A 14,914-nucleotide genomic window follows, 5' to 3' on the forward strand; every position below is an offset into this window, starting at 1 on the left:
GGCCATGTGGTATCTATGAGGGCAGCTCCCAGCACTGTGAATTTTTCCTTAATATAGTCATTTTGTTGTATTTTTGTCAAGGTTTTATAAACCTTTTTAAATTTTCAAAGTCAGCAGTTGTCTCTCACCCCAACAAACCCACCCTGTGCTGCTCTGCTGCTCTCCTCACAGAGCCTCAGAGCTGAGCACCAGTGGGACAGCCCAGGTCAGCTCCAGTGAAACAACAGCCCATGCTCAGGTTGCATCAGATCCTTTCAGCTCCAGTGAAACAACATCCCATGCTCAGGCTGCATCAGATCCTGCTCTCAGCTCCTGTTAAACACCCCATGCTCCAGTTAAACAACACTCCATGCCCCAGTTAAACAGCCCATTCTCCAGTTAACCACCCCATGCTCAGCCTGGGAAAGGCTGGGATGTGGCTCAGCTCCTGCAGCTCCCTCTGAGCCCAAACACCCAGGCAGCTCCCAGGAGGTCGAGGCACAGGTGCTGCTGCTGCTGCTGGAATGAGCACAACAAGGAGGGGATCCCTGGAGTGCCAGACCCAGGCAAATTACAACCCTGAGCATGTCTCCCCTGGTGAAGCCAGCCCCTTTAAACAGCCTTTTATCCAGAGGGTTTCCTGTATTCCGAGAGGTTTGCTTTTCAAAGAGATGTTATCCCAGATTAAAAACGCTAAAAGACACAACAACAACTAAAAAAAAAGCAGGTGATGATTAAGCAACAGAGTCAGACAAAGTGTGCAGCTGTGAGATAACAGAGCATCTCAGGGGCACGTGGCTGCATCCTCCCCCAGCCAGGGAACCTCGTTATCACTCCCAAACACAACCTGCACACTGCCTTTGGAACTACAGCCCTGCAACAAGCACAAACAAAAGCAGCCTCCAAAAGAGTCTTTATGAAGTGTAATGTGCAGCTCAAGGGAGAAGGGGGTTCAAGCTACAACTCCCCAAGCTTGCTCCTTCAAGGAGGGATTTTTTTCCCCGTTACATTACATTGGCATCTTTTATCTATTTACAGCTCAGACATAAAGCATCAGAATGCTGGTGTTCATTAACTTTAATCTCTCACTGCACACTTTTGTGTTGTGCTGTGCTGTTGTACAACAAAGCTGAGAGCAGGGAGTGCCTAATGAGGCTTCAAAGCTCTTTGTTCCAGCCTGAAAACCTCACGCCAGCACCAGGCTTTGCTCCTGGCTGTCACAGCTCTGCCTGGGGGGCACAGAGCCAGGTGGGCAGGGCAGGGAGCTCTTGCCTTTGGGCTAATATTAAAGCTTGATTTGGAAATCTCTGTTAATATTTGGTGCTTTGTTCTTCAGTTACCCAGAATTGCTGTGGTTCCTCTTCCCTCCTGACAAACCCACACAAAGCCCAGCCAGGAACTGTCCTGAGCCTTCAGCAACTTCCCAAAGCTGCTTCTGGTGACCCAGGGGACAGCACAGCTCTGGGCTTGGGCACTGCTCCCTGGAGCCAGCCTTCTCTCAGGTTACACAGCTGAGCCTCCAAAGGCTTTTCCTGCAATTCCTGCAGCCACAGGAATTGTCCCTCACTCCCACTCAGCTGCTCCCACCGAGGCTGAAGAAATTCCTTCTTGTTCAATCACAGCCTCCAAAGTCACACCCACACAGGCCCATCCTCTGCCTGATCCTCCAGAATTCATCTCTAAATCTGAGAGCTCATGAGGAACTATTTTCCTGTAATTATTTTCCTGTAGAAGCCAAATCTATTTATTATGATGACTTTGTTTGTAATATCCAAAGCATCAACTCCGTGCTGCTGCTGTTGCTGCTCAGAATGATTGCCCACCATTAGTGGGAAGTCTGTGACAATGTTATTGCCATTAATAATTCCTGGCTGTCACTGCAGCTCCTCCAGGATGCTGAGAGGGAGCACATGGTCCCAGAGATACGTTCTGGTTTGTATCATTTCTTTTACATGAGAAAGTAGATTATTACACGCTTGGGAGGAGCTCTTCATAAACATCTGCCAAGTTACCTCATTATCTTCCTTCAAATCCCTCCTTAAAAATCTCATTTGTCATGAGGCCTGCAAAGCCTCAGCAGCAGAACAGTGGCATTATGAACTCACCCTCCCAGCTGATGGCACCACCTCAGCCCCCACCCCACTCTGCTGGTGCACCCAACCTTTCTGAGGGCAGAACTCCTGAGGGATGTCCAGCCCTCAGCACAGCCCTGGGCCACCACGGGGGACCCTGGACACTCCCGATTGCAACCAAAGCACCCTCGGGGTGGGATACAGCCTAGCTGTGCCGGGACACTGGGATTTTCCCACCCTGTGCCCAGGATGTTGGAACTTGTGTCCATCAGATGGGGTCATCTCCCTGCCTCTCCCTCCCTGGTGCTGTACAACACTCCAACACAACCCCCCACCACTGCAACACAACCACCCAACACTGCAACACAACCCAACACTGCAACACAACCCAACACTGCAACACAGCCCCAACATTCCAACACAGCCCAACACTGCAACACAGCCCAACACTGCAACACAGCCCCAACACTGCAACACAACCCAACACTGCAACACAGCCCCAACACTGAAACAAAGCCCCAACACTGCAACACAGCCCAACACTGCAACACAACCCAACACTGCAACACAGCCCCAACACTGCAACACAACCCAACACTGCAACACAGCCCAACACTCCAACACAACCACCCAACACTGCAACACAACCCCAACATTCCATCACAGCCCAACACTGCAACACAGCCCCAACATTTCAACACAACCCCAACACTCCAACACAACCCTGGCAGTGCCCAAGGCCAGGCTGGACAGAGCTTGGAGCAGCCTGAGACAGTGGAAGGTGTCCCTGCCATGGCAGGGGTGGCACTGGATCAGCTTTAAGGTCCCTTCCAACCCAAACTTTCCAGGATTCTGTGAAAGCCCAGAGCTGGAAGTGCTTGAACACAGTCCAAGCTTTAGGCACCCCTCTGCCCCAACCCTGCCAAACCCCAGGGGTGCCCTGCCATCCCACAGTGGGTACAGGATCCCACCCTGATCCTCACTGCCAGCTGCAGCCCTGGCCTTGCACACACTTTAGGAAGGATTTGTTTTGCTGTCCTGTGCCTTTCCAGTGTCTCCAGAGCACCTGGCTCACCCTCAGCCTCACCCTGAGTGAGGAAGAGGCTGTTCAGAAACACATCCTTTGTGCACAGCAATGAGGGAGGAGCTCAGTGATTATCACCACTCTTTAAGAGTTCTTCTCTTTGCCCCATTAATAGGATAAAATTTGGAGAAGGAGCCTCTCATTCTGCTATTTCAGGTGCTGGGCACTGTGGGATACCCAGTAGCACCTCCCTGCACTTCCCCTTCACAGCTCTGAAATCCCACAGCCTCACCCTGGCACCACCCCAGCCCCTGCCCTGGAGCTGCTGTGGTTCCCACCAGCTGAGGAGCCCTCCTGATTCCTTTAGTGGTGATTAGAACTCATCAGCTTTCTGTGGTGCTCATCCCTGTGGTGTTTGACTGCCTGTGTTTGCAGCCTGAACAGCTCTGTGCACCAGCTCCTCTCCTCACAGGCAGAGCTCTCATCTCCCTCTGGAAATGAGCTCTCCACACCCTGCTCCCTGCCCTGCTCTTCCCTCCAATCACACCATCCATGGCATTCCTGCATTCATTTTTTTTCCAAATAACATTAAAAGGATGAAGACACAGCACAACTGAAGAAGGCAGTAAACAAAGTCACTTAACTGTCCTTCACAAGGATTTTAACTGCCCTGATTGGATATTGGAAGGAAACAAAAGAAGATTCTTGGAAGAATTTGAGTCTGAAAATGCTCCCTGCAGTTCTGTGTTATCAAAAGGCAGAAGGGAAGGAATGACAAAAGTGACTGAGAGCAGGTTGAACCAAAGGACACTTGTGTGTAATGTGGGAAACCAAACATCCCCTTCAGGCTGTGGCAGGGCCTGACTGAACAGGTGAGCTGGGATTATTTCCTCCTCTTCCTCCTTCCTGTTCCAGAACTCAGGGGATGAGGGTCCCTGCAGAGCACCAGCCATCTATAAAGCCTAGGATGGTATTTTACAGCGGGGAAACTGAGGCACACACAGAGGAAACATCAGTTAACGCCCCTGGGAGATGCCAGAGCAGAAATCCCTCTGGGCTCCAGGCTCTTGTCCTGGCAAATACTTAGAGGTGCATATCTGCAACAACCAAAGTTATTATCAGAAACAAGGACACCCTGAAACCAGAGCTCCTGGATGGTACTGAAGGGAAAGGTCAGATGGCTCTCTGCTTTCCTTCACCCTCCAGCTCCCAGCTACATTTTCAAACCACAGGTCTCTCAGATTTAACTGTGCTTTGACCCTGTTCCTCACCAGAGAAGCTGCAGAGAGCTTTGTGCCAGCAGCACACCCACCCCCTAACCCCACATGCCCTTGCCCAGGAACCCTCCAGGAGATTCCTGACCAAACTCAGCCCCTGCTGGTTCAGCTGGAGCTGCCAGTGCTGCTCACCCTCGTCGCTGTTGTCGTCCACCAGGATGATCTCCTTGAGCAGGGGTGCGGGTGTGTGGTTGACGGCGCTGTGCACCGAGCGCAGGATCACCGACAGCGCCTCATTCACAAAGATGAAGATGATGGAGATCTGGGGCAGGTCCTTCCCATATTTCAGCTCTTTGCACCTGCAGCACAAAGGGCACAAGGGTCAGTAGAGCTCACAGGGCAGTGCTTCCAGCCAGGCTGGTGGCAAATCCCAGGGTGGCCACTGTCGCAGACATTTTTTCACAGAAATCCTTTCTTTCAGATTTCTGTGTCTTCTGGAGGGCAGAGGCCTCAGAAGAGAACATAAACAATTATTATCAGCTGCTGTGGAATGCAACAGGGGCACCTGTTTTGATTGGTGATTGGTTCATGTTCTCATGTTTATAATTAAGGGCCAATCACAAGGAACAAGCTAGGGACAGAGTCCTTGGACACAACTTTGTTATAGATTCTTTTCTTTCTATTCTTAGGCTAGCTCAGCCTAGCAGCTCTGCAACCTCTCTCTTTATTCTATTTAGTATAGTAATAATGTATTATATATCATATATCAATAAATCCAGCCTTCTGATCAAAAAACAAGATTCACTGTCTCCTTCTCTCACCAGCAGCGACCCCATGCAGGGCTGTAATAGGCCACCTCCCAGCTGTGCACAGCCAGGGATCCCCAGTGCCAATCCAGCCTCGAGTCGCTGCTGCTGGGGAGAGAGCACAGCAAAGCAGAGCAGCCCCAGGCACATCCAGAGCCCACCCTGTCACAGATATCTTTTATGGAAAATCCTTTCCTTAAGATTTTTCCTCCTGAGAAGCTGGGAGGCCTCAGGAACAAAATGTAAACATTGATTATCTGCTGCTGTGGAATGCAACAGGTGCATCTGTGATTGGTCTCATGGGGTTGTTTCTAATTAATGGCCAATCACAGCCCAGCTGGCTTGGACAGAGAGTCCGAGCCACAAACCTTTGTTATCATTCTTTGCTATTCTATTCTTAGCCAGCCTTCTGATGAAATCCTTTCTTCTATTCTTTTAGTATAGTTTTAATGTAATATATATCATAAAATAGTAAATCAAACCTTCTGAAACATGGAGTCAGATCATCATCCCTTCCCTCAACCTGAGATCACTGTGAACACTGTCACACCCACCCCACCTGTGTGTGTGGGCAGATAAGCAAGAGTGGCCTCCAGAACACAGTGAATGCCTCCAGCACTTCAAGGGAAACTCCCCAGTCCCACTCTGCCCCAAGATTTACAGGTGCTCAGAAATGAGCCTTGTTCTTCAACAGCAATTGGGAATTTTCCTCCCATTTGCTTTGGAAAGAAAGGAACATTAAATGAGCCTTGATTAAATAGTCTCAATAAATGTTTTTGCTCTCCCAGCAGATACTCCTGAGCACACTCCTGCCTCTGAAGCAGTGCTGTGCTGCTGTCTTTGCAGTCCACAGCCAGGATGGTCAAACCCAAACCCTTGTGATCGCCTCCCTGGTTTCAGGAATCATTCCTTAACTAGGGGCTGGGTCTCTGCTCACACAGACTTCAGAGCAGGACAAAAGCAGGAGCTCCCCGGTTTGCACCAGCACCAACCCTGGCAAGCAGCAGGTCCATGTTCCATGGACACTGCAGAGCTGGAAGAAGGGACATCCATGGAGCAGGGCTGGGGCAGCTCAGAGGGAAGGGGTGCTCCAGGTGAGCCCCAGCTCTCCAGGGAGCACAGAGGTACTGATGTTGTTTCCCTGCCACGTTTCATCTCAACTAGACACCTCCTCTTAACAGAGCAATTGTGGAAAGCAAACAGGCGATCTTAATCCACTTCCAACAATTTAATTCTACTCTCCAGACTGCCCCTACAATAAATCCAGGTGGGGCAAGGACAGAAGGAGCCTCCCCACGCCCTCCCCACATCCCTCACAGATTAGACAGGGAACAGGAGCAGAGTTCCCAGAATTACAATGAGTGTGCATGGAGCAACCCTGCCCAGATAAGCAAAGACCAAAGGCACAGTGACATCCCAGCAGCTCCTCACTCCCCAGCAATGCCTCTGCATTTAATTGTCCTGGATGTTTCTTAGGCAACAGCAGGCATTCTTCAGACTCCAGAATGAGACTTGGAGACAAAGATTTCCACAGAAACAGGGTTTTCTCTATGGATCTTCTTTGGTTAAACAAGTTTGCTGGGTGACAACATGGTTGTGTTCTTGATTAAGTTATTGCCTACCCTACAGCAAGCCAAGAGCTCAACAGAAGGGAACCAAACACTGAAAAGGATATTCCAAAGGGAAAATCTTTCTTTAAAATGGATGAAAGAACGGTCATGATGGGGCAAAGTGACAAGTGACCCTGAAATCCTGCCAAGAAAGTCAAACTAAACTGACTCAGACATTAAAAACAGCTTTTGGTTGATGTTGATACCTGCTCTGGTGAAGACAAGGCTGTCACAGGAGCAGGAATGTTTCCTTTTAATCATTGCTCACCTCTGGGCAGCCTTCCCCCAAGGAATGCTGCAGGGGATAAAGAGCTCAGCCTGTGATCAAAGAGCTCTGGAGGCAAATCCAAACCCAGCTCTTTGAGGCTCATCTCCTGCTCATTGGCATTCTCCCTGCACCTCTCCTACCAGGGCTCTCCCTCCCCAATGACAGGACAGATGGACAAGGATCCAGGGAGGGGACATGAGCCTGGGAGGGAGGGAGGGAGGGAGGAGTGGGAAAGGCCAGCCCACCCTGCTGGGGCACAAAGCTCCTGCTCCAGAGGCAGGAGAGGCTTTGCACCAACACCCTGCTCTGGTGGCTTTGGCTCCCACCCCAGAGCAGCAATTTTAAACCAAATTAACACCAAGGTTGTTGTGTTCCTCCCACAGGGTCCCTTCGGTCCTGGTGCCAAAAGCTGAGGGGTGAGGGATGCTCTGCCACAGCCTGCAGCTCCACGAGGCTTCCTCCAGTGCACAAACCAGCAAATATCCCTGCAAGTGTGCAGGAAAACACTGGAGCTGTCCTGGAAGGGAGGGGAAAATGGCAGAGAAACACTTGAGCTCAAACATCACTGGGAAGGCCAGGGAGAAGCTGCAGGAAACTGGGAATGGTGAGGGCATGGGTGGGGAGTGCTGGGCTTTGGCTTGTTGGGTGGTTTGGGCTTTTTCTTTTAACCATTTTCCACAGAAAAAAGGCTGATCTGGATGCTTTATCCTTCAGCCCCTGTGCAGGCAGAGGCACAGGTGTGACTGCCTCACTGGGGAGCACTCAGACCCTGCAGGGAGGGCTCACTGTGGGTCAGCACTGCTGGGATACCTGAGGCTGCAGCCCCGACAGCTCCCTCCTCACCTGCACACCCAGGAACAGCACCCTGCCCACTGAGAGGCTGCCTTTGCTGCAAGGGTGGGTGGGCACAAGGTGGGAAATCCCTGCTCCTTCAGAACTTCAATGAGAACCCTGAGGAACAGCACAGAGAACCCAGCACTGACCCCAGGCCCCAGCTCCAGGGGCTCAGGGAGAGTCCCAGGCAATGCACCAAACCTCAGCTGAGACTCCTGCACCCCCTGCCCACAGTTATCCCCTCAGCCCTTGGTTGTGTGCCAGCCAAGGCCCTGGAATTTATATTCCAGGCCAAAATACTTCAAAATTCAGCAAGACCTTAGAGCCTCTTCCAGTGCCTAAAGAGGGCCCACAGGAAGGCTGGAGAGGGATTTTTGCAAAGACTAGCAGTGACAGGATACAGGGAATGGTTTTACGCTCAAAGAGAGTAATTTTGGGAAGGAATTGTTCCCTGGCAGGGTGGGCAGGCCCTGGCACAGGGTGTCCAGAGCAGCTGTGGCTGCCCCTGGATCCCTGGCAGTGCCCAAGGCCAGGCTGGACGGGGCTTGGAGCAGCCTGGGATGGTGGCAGTTGTCCCTCCCTGGGACAAGAAGGGCTTTAAAGTCCCTACAACCCAAAGCACTTTGGATTCTGTGAATCTCAGGTTTTATCTCTAACACCCAACTCGTGCTGTATGTGGCCAGCCCAAAGCAAGTCTCATTCTAGAAAGTTGAATGCTCAGGGGAGCACTCCCTACACTTGAAAACTTCTCCATTTAAATTAAATACCAGGGTCAGACCACCAAACACATTCCAGTGTCAGTGATTAGCTACCCAGCTGAAGGCCAGTCCATCATTAGATGTGGAATTTAGCCCACATTCCTCATTCCATCATCCCAAAGGCTGCCTCAGGAAGTTCTCCCTGCCCATGGGGCAGGTGCTCTCCAGGCTCGTGAACATCTGCAATTGGCCCCATGGCAGAGGTCCTGCCACATCTGCAGGACACAGCGGGTGAGGCCACTGGGCCAACAGGGAAAAAGTTTCAACCTCAGCAGTCCAGGGAAAACCCCTCAAGGGATAGCCACCTTTGTTAGGGTGAGGGAAAAGGCCTCTCCCAGCATGCCTTGCTGACATGCAGATTCCAGGTATCCCATTGGCCCTTCCTCCTGGCTCCACCTCTGTGCCCTCATCCCATTGGCCCTGGTGTTTTGTCCCACCCCTCGAGATCCCCATATAAACCCTGCTTTCCTTACTCAGCGGCTCTTGATCCCTGGATCCTTTTGGGGAAGAAGCTCAATGAAGGCTCTCCTTGGAACCCCACACACAGATCCCTTGTTCGGCATCTCCTGTGTTCAGAAGAGCTGAAATCACTCAGGGTCACCATAGACCTGCCTGTGCCCCCCAAGTGTCTTCTTCATGAAGGTCCCAGCACACTGAACAGCACCCACCATGGCACAGAGGCACTGGGCCAGTCTGCAGCAAGTCCTGACAGAAGAAAACTGAGGGAGGCTGCAGGTTATCCCTTCCCATTCCTGCTCTGTAGGTGGGAAACACCCCCTGAGCACAGAGCACCTGCCAGCATCTGGAAATGAATCGGGGCAGGTCACACAATTACATTTTGTCCCACTAAATCCTGCTCTCTGCAATTAAACTCAGGCTGGCACCTGCTTGGAGGATTTATACTGAAATATCGTGGATCAGTAGTGGAAAGAAAGAGCCACCTCACAGTTTTGTCTCTCCTTTAGATCAATGAGGTATCAAGGAGGCATTTTATGTCCCATTAAATCATGCTTGAATATGTTTCATTAAATCATGCTCACAAAACTCTCCAAGTCTGAGGAGGCTGGGGAAAAACTCCCCATGTTCAGCACTGGGTTTAATTTAAGGACCTTGCTGAGGTCTCATTGAGAAATGTTCCTGGCCTCCAACGGGGGAAAAAAGGGGGTTTGCTCTGTATTGGTCCAAGGCTCAGGCATGAAGGGAGAGGTGTAGGAGGAGATCAGGGAAAGGTTCTTCCCCCAGAGGGTGCTGGCACTGCCCAGGCTGCCCAGGGAATGGGCACAGCCCCGAGGCTGCCAGAGCTCCAGGGATGCTCAGGGTGGGATTGTTGGGGTGTCTGTGCAGGGCCAGGAGCTGGACTGGATGATCCTTGAGGTTCCTTCCAGCTCAGGACATCGTTTCTCACTTTAGGACAGACTGAGGAGCTGAGGACTGACAGCAGCCCCATAAAACAACTCCCACCATCCTCCCCAGCCCCTCCTACAGGGACATAGGATCTGGGTGGGTGCAGAGGTGACACAGCTCCTGCCCAGGCTCCTCAGGGAAAGGTCCCAGCCCTGAGGCTGCCAGAGCTCCAGGAGTGTTTGGACACTGCTCCCAGGGATGCCCAGGCTGGGGTTGTTGGGGTGTCTGAGCACGGCCAGCGCTGCACTGGCTGATTTTGCTCCTCGCTTCAAGACAGACCCTGAGGGGCTGGAGGTGTCCAGGGAAGGGAATGGAGCTGGGAAGGGCCTGGAGCCCCAGGAGCAGCTGAGGGAGCTGGGCAGGGGCTCAGCCTGGAGCAAAGGAGGCTCAGGGGGCCCTTGTGGCTCTGCACAGCTCCTGACAGGAGGGCACAGCCGGGGGGTCGGGCTGTGCTCCAGGGAACAGGGACAGGAGCAGAGGGAACGGCCTCAGGCTGGGCCAGGGCAGCTCAGGGGGGACAGCAGCAGGAATTTCCCCATGGAAAGGGAGCTCAGCACTGGCACAGCTGCCCAGGGAGGTTTGGGGTGCCCATCCCTGGAGGTGCTGGGGGTGACACAACTCCTGCACTGTGATCACCACCACCTTTACTGGCTCCCAGATCTTTATTCTACATAAAGCCCAAGCCTGCAAACATGAGAACCTGCAAGGAAACCCACAAAACAAATGTATTTACAGAGAACATCTTTTCACCTGGTTTATGTAAGAAAGATCCCAAAACAAAGGAAGGCTGACAAGGGGAGCTGGGGAAAGAGGAAGCAGGGCTGAGTTTCTGCTGAACAGCTTGGCACACACATCAGGCTGGATTAATCAAGTCAGCCAAATTCAAAAGACAAAAAGCATAAACCCCAGCTCTGCTCCAGCTCGTGTTTGCCTGCTGCAGAGCCTGCTTTGAATCCTCTGCTCGTTTGTTTTCTGCTCAGCACACAGCTGTAAATCCACTCTTCAGAGCAGGCAGTGAGATTAGGATGTTTATTGTCTCTCTCAGTGACAGAAAAGGGATATCCCAGCATTTACTGCCTCATGATCCCTCAGCAGAAAAATCACCTGGAATCACAACAAACACTCCTGGAGCACAGAGAGGCCACAAAGTGGCAGCTAACATTTACAAAGCAACTCTTGCTGCCCAGTGATTTAACAAGATCCATTCTACCACTCAATTAACACATCTCACCTGGGGCACAAAGCCATTTCCATCAACCACCTGGAACTGCCTGGTCTGGCATCAGCCAAAGCCCAATGGTTTCCACACCTTCCCCTCCCAATATAAGCCATTGATCAGCACCAATAAATGCAGATAAAGGACAGCCTGGAGTGTGGACTGTTCCTAGACAACAGAGGCACTGCTTGGCTTCAGGGACTCTTCACTCCTCGGCCTTCAGATCAGGGATGGGAACTCCCCCACTGCCCTGGGCAGCCCCTTCCTATGCCTGACCCCCCTTTAAGTGAGAAATTTCCTCCATTCCAATCTAAACCTCCCAGGCCCAGCCTGAGGCTGTTCCCTCTCCTCCTGTTGCTGTTCCCTGGGAGCAGAGCCACAACAATTGTCCACCCCTCAGAGCCAGGGCACAAAGAACACCCTGTGCAGTGCACACACAGGCTGGAACAGGAGCCTCAGGGTGGGCAGGCCCTGCTCTGCTTTGGAAAATACAGCCAGCAGCAAAGGTCAGTAAAATAACAGCAGGGAAACAGCAGCCTGCTCTGTGGAACACACAGTCCCTTGGCCTGCCCGGTGCCTGGCACAGGGAGGGATGGCAGCACCTGGAGCTCACTCTGGAGCACACAGCACTGTGCTGTGCCCTTGGGAGCAGGGGCAGGAGTGGGAGCTTGTCACAGACATCTTTTATGGAAAATCCTTTCCTTGGGATTTTTCCTCCTGAGAAGCTGGGAGGCCTCAGGAACAAAATGTAAACAATGATTATCTGCTGCTGTGGAATGCAACAGGTGCATTTGGGATTGGTCTCATGGGGTTGTTTCTAATTAATGGCCAATCACAGTCAGCTGGCTTGGACAGAGCCGAGCCACAAACCTTTGTTATCATTCTTTGCTATTCTATTCTTAGCTAGCCTTCTGATGAAATCCTTTCTTCTATTCTTTTAGTATAGTTTTAATGTAAATATATCATAAAATAATAAATCAGCCTTCTGAAACATGGAGTCAGATCCTCATCTCTTCCCTTATCCAAGAACCCCTGTGAACACGGTCACAGGAGCTGCTCTGTGCTGCTCAGGGGTGTCTGAGGAGCAGAGTCTGTGCCCAGACTCACTGATGACCTGAGTTCTATTTCATAGCTGCAGCACCATCAGCTCTGATGCTGCACCATCCCTCATCTCCCCAGGGATGCCCCCAGGGCTGTTCAGGACACAAATGTCCCCCAGAGCATGAAGGGGACATCTCTACCTGTCCTTCTGAAATGCCACCAGCAGCAACCACCATGGAGAGGGCTGAACCCCCTGGGTCTGCAGAACACCCATGGCTTCAGGGCTCTGTGCCCCGCAGGTCTGAAGAACACCCATGTTAGTGTTCTGTGCCCCCACCCTGGGTCTGCAGAACACTTATGTTAGGGTTTTGTGTCCCCCAGGTCTGCAGAACACCCACATTAGTGCTCTGTGCCCCCCAGATATGCAGAACACCCATGGCTGTAGGGCTCTGTGCCCCCCATGTGTGCAGAACACCCATGTTAGGGTTGTGTGCCCCCCAAGTCTGCAGAACACCCATGTCAGGGCTCTGTGCCCCCTAGGTGTGCAGAACACCCATTTTTAGGGCTCTGTGCCCCCCCCAGGTTTCCAGAACACCCATGGCTTTAGGGCACTGTGCCCCCAGGTCTGAAGAACACCCGTGTTTAGGGTTGTGTGCCCCAGGTGTGCAGAACAACCATGGTAGTGCTCTGTGCTGCTCCCTCAGCCTCTGGAGTTATTCCTACAGTTCCTGATGGGGTCCTGCTGCACCCCTGTGCAGCCCTGTGGGAGCAGCCATCACAGCAGCACACAGGGACAGTCAGGCACAGCAATCTGTGCCAGCTGGCAAAAAATGGACCCAGATCACAGCATCACTGAGTGGGGTTTGGCTGGAAGGGACCTTAAAGATCATCTCAGTCCATGCAGGTCCCGTGTGCCTGTGGGAGAATACAGGGCATACAAAGAATGTGGTGGTTCTGATTATGGACAGCACACCTCTTTATAAAGCAGATCCTCATGATGGTTCTCCAAGATTTCCTCCTCTCCTCCATATCAGACTGCCAGATCTCCCTTCCTCCTGCCCCCCCTCACCTTTATTTCTAATTCTGAGCACCCAGGAGCTCCCCAGTCTGGGTCCTGATTTATTAATGATTTCTCTTTTGGCCATCACACTAAATAAATCCAGCTAACGTGCTTATCAGGAGCTTATCCCCTCCTGACAGTTCAGTCTTGTAGCAGGCTCAAGAGTGTGAATATTTAAACAGGCAAATATTCTTTTGATCAGCAGAATAAATGAATTGTTACTTCCTGTCTTTAAAAACACTGTGGACATTATAGAAGTGCTCAGCTCTGTTGGCACATCTTCCACAGGGCTGTGGAGCTGCTCCTATAAAACATGGCTCAGGAGCAGAGAGAGGGATTTAAATTAAAGGGATTTAAATCCCTTTTCCACGATGAGCTATGGAACTGCCACGTTAAAGCTAAGGGTGTGTGAGACACAGCTTGGGCAGAATTAGTGCACAGGAAGTGAAATTCTCCCCAGATTCCAGAGATTGCTGTTCCAGAGCAGCAATTCCTCCCTAAAGCAGAGATTGCTCCTTCAGGAAAACATCAGCTTCAACTGAAAGAGTCACCACTGCATCTCTCAGTGCTGAGTTCCCAAAACTGAGAGGACTCCTCAGATGGGAGGTACCAGCAATGTCACCCCATTGCAGAGACAGAGGTCAGGGCTCCCCCTGTGTGGTGCAGGAGCCCACAGTGTGTCCCTGTCACCTGGCACAAGGAATGACATCCACTGTGCCCCTGGCTCCTCATCAGCCCCAGCAGGACAAGGCAGGGCTGGCCACAGGATGACCAAGCTCCAGGGTCTCCTCATGGCCACATCTGGCCACATCTGGCCATCCAGAGCACAGCTGGGGGCTCCCAGTTTGACAGGTCCTCAGGAGAAGCAGGCTGCTGTCCTGCTGTCCCCTCAACCAAGGCAGGAGGGATTTAAACACAAGAGGTTTTGATGCTCAGGGATGGAGGGTCAGCCCAAGGGGACAGGGGCTCAGCAGGGCTCAGGAGTGAAGGCTGCAGGTCCTGCTGCCTGGCTGGTGGCCTCTCTCTCCTCCCACACAAGGTAGATTGGGCAGGGAGGAAATTCAGGAGCATTTTATTCTCTGTTTGTTATAAAACAGTGCCCTGCAAACAGAGCTGAGCTCTGAATGATCTCCAGACAGGCATGGGGTGAAGGAGCAGCTTTGCAAGGGCTCTCTGCAGCATCTGACAGGGTCACAGCACAGGCAGCAGGACCTGAGCTCCCTGCCAGGAGGGGCCAGGCTGGGACACAAAGTCAGCTCAGAGCCCATCACCAGTGCTGAGCAGGGCCGGGCAGGACAGGGCAGGGACAGACAGAAACCCTGACTGCTCCATAGGGACAGACAGACAAACAGGAGCCTTGGATGTGCTCACAGGGACAGACAGACAGCAGCCCTGACAGCTCCACTGGGACAGACAGACAGGAGCCCTGAGTGTGCTCACAGGGAAGGACAGACAGGAGCCCTTACAGGGACAGACAGCAGCCCTGACTGCTCCACAGGGACAGACAGACAGGAGCCCTGACAGGGACAGACAGCAGCCCTGACTGCTCCACAGGGACAGACAGGAGCCCTGACTGCTCCACAGGGACAGACAGACAGGAGCCCTGACTGTGCTCACAGGGACAG

General features: G+C 52.2%; 1 protein-coding gene across 1 annotated transcript in view; it reads right to left on the reverse strand.

Moving 5' to 3' along the window:
• Positions 1 to 14,914, reverse strand: part of GALNT17 (polypeptide N-acetylgalactosaminyltransferase 17) — a 244,782-nt gene that overhangs the window by 150,478 nt on the left and 79,390 nt on the right. The window contains exon 3 of the mRNA XM_059487044.1: positions 4,485 to 4,651. Within this exon, the coding sequence (XP_059343027.1) occupies positions 4,485 to 4,651 (167 nt within the window). The remainder of the gene's footprint in view (positions 1 to 4,484; positions 4,652 to 14,914) is intronic.

This window comes from Ammospiza nelsoni, chromosome 21, assembly GCF_027579445.1.
Source record: "Ammospiza nelsoni isolate bAmmNel1 chromosome 21, bAmmNel1.pri, whole genome shotgun sequence".
In the NCBI taxonomy this organism is placed as follows: Eukaryota; Metazoa; Chordata; class Aves; order Passeriformes; family Passerellidae; genus Ammospiza; species Ammospiza nelsoni.